We start from the raw sequence: 5,767 nt of genomic DNA, 5'->3' as shown, positions 1-5,767 counted from the left end.
CTGGGGCCGCGCCGGGGGCGCGCGGTGAGTGCGGGGCGGGGGGCGCGGGTCCCGGTCCCGGTGCCCGGTCCCGGTGCCAGTGCCCGGCCCGGCCGCCTCCCCTCGCTCGGCGGGGTGGAGGGGGGGCTCTCCTCCCGGGGCCGCGGTACCGCGCCCAGCGCCGCAGGTGCCTCGCGAGGCTTTGCGGCAGGGCCGGGTGAGGAGCGGGTGACTCTTCCCCGGCGTGTCCGCTCCTTGTCCGGGATGCCCCTTCCTTTCCTGGGCTGTCCCTTCCCGGCGGTACCCGTTCTCTGGGGTGTCCCTTCCTCCCCTGGAATGCCTCTTCCTTCCCTGGGGTGTCCCTCCCCCGGGGTGTCGCTTCTCCGGGTGACCCTTGCTCCCTCGCCGCAGCCAGGCGTCCCGGCGGCGGCGAGAGCCTTTGTCCCGGAGGAAAGCGTGCCAGTGGAACCCCTTGTTCCCCAAGCCCCCTCGTCCGCGCCTGTCCCGGGGAGACAGCTCCCCCAGCCCGGGCTGACACTCCTGTTCTCCGCAGGGCGACCATGGCGGCGTTTTGGCACCAGCGGGGCAGGCGGCAGGAGAACGGCGGGCTGGGCAGTGTCATCGACGGGCTGGGCAGCGTGTTTGACGTGCTGCTGGCCAACGCCAGGCTGGTGCTGGGCGTCAGCGGCGCGGCCGTGCTGGCCATCGCCACGCTGGCCGTCAAGAGGGTAAGCCTGGAGCGGGGATCAGAGCACGGGAAGATGCCCAGAGAACTGGGCTGGCCCCAGTGTGGTGGGGCAAGATGTGCCACAAACCTCGATGTCTGCTCCTGAGCTGGTTCCTTGCATGTGGCACAAATGCCACCGGTGCTGGCAGCAGTGCCATGGGCATGGAGCTGCCCGCTCCCACCCTGTGGGACCATGCATACCTCCATGTTCCGTTTGCCTGGAGCATTTGGGATACAGTATCCCATCCCAAAAGGCACCTGGGACTTAAGTTGTATTTGGGTATCTGTTTCCCACGTAAAACTCGCAGGAACATGATGTGCACCTTTGTGGCCCCCCAAACTGGGTGTTTTTCTGAGCAGAAGCCTTGAGTGGGGCTGTTCCCCCATGTGTGTGCTCCTGAGGGGCTGTTGTCACCCATAATTTGGGGGAAACAAAGACAACAGCTTGCCTGCTTGGGTTTTCCTTCCCTCCAGCTGATCGACCGAGCCACCAGCCCTCGGGATGAAGGCGATCCCAAAGCTGAGCAGAAGTCCCTGGAGGAGAGCTGGCAGGACTTGGCATTGATCAAGACACCACCAAAACCCCCCAAGAAGCAGAGAAGGGAAGACCTCAGCGAGCCTCTGCTCTCTCCAGCTCGGCCTCTGGTGCCAGGTGAGGCTCACAGTGCCCAGTCAGGAAGATCACCTTGATGTGCTCGGGGTGGCTGTGCCGCTGCTCCCGGCAGTCCGGGAGCTCCGTGTTATTTTTAGCTCGGTGTCCGGAAAGCTGACCCGACTGAGCCTGCCCTCCTGGGAGGCTCCTGAGCCACGGCCCCTTTTTAGGCAATGCCTGTGGAAACAGGACCTCTGATAACACCCAGGGTGTCCCGGCCAGCGCTGCAGGGCGGGGGCTCTCGGGGTTTGTTTCCTCTGGAGTGGTGTTGGCTGTGCTCGTTTTCTGGGTCAGCTCTGCCTGCAGGAAGGTGTTCTCGGGACCTGCCGCAGACAAAGGCTGCCTTGTCTGGCTGCCCACGGAGATGGTGTTTTTCCAAGTGGGAAACAGGCCCAGCTCGGTCCAGGCCATGTCCTGAGATACTGGACCCAGAGCAGGATCGTTTGTAGGATCCTTGTGTGAGAAGGTGGAGGGGCAGGCACTGATCTTCTGCTGACCAGTGACAGGACATGAGGGAACAGCAGGAGCTGTGTCAGGGGAAGTCTAGGCCGGTTATTAGGAAAAAGGCACTTCCCCCAGAGGGTGGTCGGGCGCTGACCAGGCTCCCCAGGGAATGCTCACGGCCCCAAGGCTGCCAGAGCTCCAGGAGTGTTTGAACAACGCTCTCAGGGACACAGTGGGATTGTTGGGGTGTCTGTGCAGGGCCAGGAGTGGGTCCTTTGTGGGTCCCTTCCAACTCAGCATATTCTGTGATTCTCTGACCCTGGCAGCAAGTCCCTTGCCTGGTTCCCATCTCTAGCTGAGAAGTGAGGCTGGGAACAATCAGGTTTTGAGGTTGGTTTGGGCTCTGGGGGGCTGGGAAGTGCCATTAGCATCAGAGGGCTTGGCAGGGGCCATTGTCACCTCCAGAGGGGTGGCCTGAGAGCTGGGCACCCAACTCGTGCTTTCCCCTCTGCTGCTGAGGATTGCAAATGATCTACTCAGAGCTGTGACTTCATTCCTTGCTCACAGATCCCAGGGGCTGCTCTGCCCTTCTGGAGGCTCCTCAGGTCAAGTCCAGCCCTGGGCGCTGCCTCACGCTGCAGGAGAAGCTTCTCTCACACAGCAGCCAGCTGGCCGTGCCTGAGATCCAAGTGTCCCTCGTCCTGCAGCTGGCCAGGAGCATCTGCACCCAACTGCAGAACTTCCTGCGGAGCAAGTGCCCGGAGCTGCCCTTCGGCCGCTTCTTCCTCAGCGGAGCCCTGCTCGACGGCCTCGAGGTCCTGGCAGCTGACCACATCCACCTCATGCTCCCGGTGGTCCTCGATGCTGGGCTCTGGAGCCTCATCTCGGGAGAGGACACTGTGGTGAGGAACCCCCAGCACTGGATGATCAAGAGGATTGATCTGGGCTATTTCCCTCGTGGGTGCAGCCCCTGGGACAGGTTCATCGTGGGCCGCTACCTCTCCTCCAGTGTGCTCAACGAGACCCTCCACAAGCTGCTGGTGGCCTCCATCAACTGGCCGGCCATCGGTGGCCTGCTGGGCTGTGCCATCCACCCTGTCGTGGCCTCCCGAGACCTGAAGCTGGAAGTCAAACACGATCAGGTTGAGCTGAGCATCACCCTCTTCCCAGTGGTGGAAATGGAGGACAAGGTTCTTCTGGCTGTTCCTCCTGAAGGACTGGTGGAAAACCTCTGGCTGGAGAGCTTTTACAGGACGGAGGTCTCGAGGGTGAAGGAGCTGGATGCCGGTGACTCCGGGGCTCGGCAGCTCTGCCTCCGCATCCTGAATGGCGTCTGCAGGAGCCAGCCCAGCCTGCACAAACTGGGCGGCAGCCCCGTGACCCACGTCATCCTGCACCTCAGTGACACTGCTTCAGACTGGGCAGAGGAAAGCCTTGCTGACAGGTTCCAGCAGGTGCTTGAGGAGCTGGTGGCCTACCTGGAGAAAGGGGTCCTGCCTTCCTATTTCAACCCCAAAATCAACCTGTTCTCTGGGCTGTTGGAAGAGGAAATCGATGAGATGGGCTTCGTGCTCTACAGGGCCATGTCTGAGCCAGAGGTCCTGCTGAAGTGACCTGTGTGTCGGGAGCTCCTGAACGTGGGGTGTTGCTCCCCTGCCTGCTGCTCCCTGCCGTGAGGGCTGTGATGCTTCTAGGTGACTAGTCAGTAAGAGGCAAAGTTCTTGCACTTTATGAGAAAAAAAAAAAGTTTCCTGTGTGAATAAGACGTGCCTGAGCAGAGGTGGGGGCTGGCAGAAGGAGCCTTTGGCTGGGAGGCTCTGCCAAACGTGGGGTGAGGGCAGCCCACACTCACAGGTGAATTCTGTCTGCTGGGAGCCAAGTGAAGCATGTTTGGTTCCCAGTGTCCTCTGCCTGTCCCAGCTGTCAGGCTCCCCTCATGCTCTGAGACCAGCTGGAGCAGAGCAGCCCCTTCGTGCTGCTGTGTCCTGCAGACCCCTCGGGTGCAGCGTCCTGGGTGGGTCCTGTCACCAGCACTGCACGTGGTCTCACTGTGCCAGCACTTGGGGCAGAGGGGGAGCCTCACCCACCTGTAGGGATTTTGCCAATCCAAAATAAGCCCCGTGGATGATCTGGGTTGTTGTCTGGGTGCTTGATGGTACAGCAATAGCAAATGGGGCTGGGGGTTTATTCCTTGGAAACCCTTCCAGCTGCCAGAAGGGGCGAGTTCAGCCCTACCTCTTTGTTCTGACAGTGTTGGCTCTGCCCCGAGGAAGCGGCCCTTGTCCCATGCAGTGTTTTGCTGGAAGATGTCCTGAAAAAGAGCTGCTGGCCCTGGGGAAGCTCCTGGTTTCAGCTGGAGGCTGCAGCAGGGCTGTGTCCTCTCCCTGGTGGGTGGGTGGCTGCCAGTGTCTGTCTGCAGGTGCTGTGTCCCCTCCCAGTCTGTCTGGTCACCTTTTCACACATGTATTGCTGCTGTCTTGATGTCCTTTTTCCCTGGAGCCCCCCGGTATGGGGTGGGGATGCAGGGCAGGAATGATGTTGTGAGCAGAGTGCTTGCAGGAACTGAAGTGGTTTATGCTTTTTATTAAGAAGATATATTTTGTTTGGGTATTTTGTTGGTTTTTTTCTTTTCCTTTGAGTGGCTGCTAGTAGGGTTTGGTCTGGCTCTAGTCCCAGAGCAAAGGAATTTATTCTTATATTTAATGGGAAGAGCTGGTTTTGCACATGGGTGGAGCTGGAGGAATCCTGTGGACTCCACTGTGAGCAGCTGTTGTGGTTTAGGTTTCTTTACAGCTATCTTGTTTATGGGAGGAAAAAAACCTGCTTTTCCTCCCAGTCTGACAATTACTTTGTTCTTCCAAACCACTTCCCAGGTGTTAGTGATGAGAATAAACCTTCCCTGTGCACACTGGTTCTCTGGTGTCAGCTCTGTTTTGTCTCCTTTCCCCTGGTAAGGGCTGAAGTGACCCCCCAGCTGTGGTGGCCTTCTTGGGAGCCACCCAAGGCGTGCTCCTGCTGCACGGAGAGCTTGGTGTTGATAAGATCCCATCCTGCAAAGTCTTCCTCCTCCTCTTCCAAAGCCCTGGACCCACAGAGTGCCTGACTGCCGTGTGGACAGAGCTGTCTGGACGCTGAGCTTGTACCACTTACAGGGCTCAGCTGAGCATTGACCAGGGTTAGACTCCTAAAGCTGGTCCTGGCTGATGCCACCTGCTCCCTGTGTCCTGCACAGCTGCTTCCCACTGCTGTTGCCATTCCAGGGTGGCTGGCCAGGCTGCTGCCCTGCTGTGGCTCAGCAACTGCATTCCAAAACCCTGTAATCCTGTTATTTTAGCCCAGGGTGTGTATTCTTAGGCCACGGCTGTTAATGGTGGGAGTGAGGGGTGCAGAGAAATGCGACCCAAATTCTCCTGACTTTCTGCATGGATTTAGGCCTGACAGCAATGGACTGCTGCAGAGTTTCAGGCTCTCTTTCAGACCTGTGCTGCTGTGGCTCTGCTTCCAGCTGCCCTCCAAGTGCTCCAGCCTCCTACCCGTCCCCTCAGTGCTGACCCCAGGAACTGCTCCGTGCCCAGGAGCAGGATCCTGAGCAGCAGAGCACATAGGAATCCTGTGGATCTCCCTCATTTCATGAACAGAGGAAGCCCCAACAGCGAGGGGAGAGGCAGCCTGGCTTCCCAGGGAACTTCAGTCTGAACTCAGAACAGGAAAACAGAGCCTCCCTTCAGCTCAGCCAGCTCTGTCTGTCCCGGGTCAGCAGATGCAGCTGGTGAGATAAAAAACACTTTTCCCATCTCTTTGTAGCTCACTTCTAAATTACTGTGGGGAATTTCTGCCAAGAAAGCTCCTGTATTGTTTCAGTGATTGGAAAGAGCAAGATTTGGCTGGATGCTTTTACAGTAAAAGCTTCACTGTTTTATGTAGGAAGAAATAATTAGGCAGAATTAAGGTGTCACTGCATCAAA

General features: G+C 58.6%; 1 protein-coding gene across 2 annotated transcripts; it reads left to right on the top strand.

Annotated features, from left to right (window-relative positions):
• The first annotated feature begins 6 nt into the window (after nucleotides 1-6).
• LOC121672938 (mitochondrial dynamics protein MID49-like) lies at nucleotides 7-4,713 on the top strand. Of its 2 annotated transcripts, none has more exons than XM_042045880.1 (4): nucleotides 7-24; nucleotides 533-707; nucleotides 1,181-1,358; nucleotides 2,370-4,713. In XM_042045880.1, exons 2-4 carry the CDS (start codon nucleotides 540-542, stop codon nucleotides 3,413-3,415), a joined length of 1,392 nt encoding a protein of 463 aa, XP_041901814.1. In that variant the 5' UTR covers nucleotides 7-24; nucleotides 533-539; the 3' UTR covers nucleotides 3,416-4,713. The 2 variants fall into 2 exon arrangements, with proteins under 2 accessions (XP_041901814.1, XP_041901813.1); XM_042045879.1 differs by lacking the exon at nucleotides 7-24 and adding an exon at nucleotides 68-196.
• The last annotated feature ends 1,054 nt before the right edge of the window (nucleotides 4,714-5,767 follow it).

This window comes from Corvus kubaryi, unplaced genomic scaffold, assembly GCF_017639235.1.
Source record: "Corvus kubaryi isolate FWS band 111438036 unplaced genomic scaffold, C.kubaryi_AGA036_p1.0 65055, whole genome shotgun sequence".
Lineage (NCBI taxonomy): Eukaryota > Metazoa > Chordata > Aves > Passeriformes > Corvidae > Corvus > Corvus kubaryi.
This window is presented reverse-complemented; position numbering and strand designations above follow the sequence as displayed.

Excerpts from the sequence above, each read along its gene's own strand:
- LOC121672938 (XM_042045880.1), top strand. The coding sequence starts at position 540 with ATGGCGGCGTTTTGGCACCAGCGGGGCAGGCGGCAGGAGAACGGCGGG. Across the intron at positions 708-1,180 it reads CCACGCTGGCCGTCAAGAGG|CTGATCGACCGAGCCACCAG; the intron begins GTAAGCCTGGAG and ends CCTTCCCTCCAG. Across the intron at positions 1,359-2,369 it reads AGCTCGGCCTCTGGTGCCAG|ATCCCAGGGGCTGCTCTGCC; the intron begins GTGAGGCTCACA and ends CCTTGCTCACAG.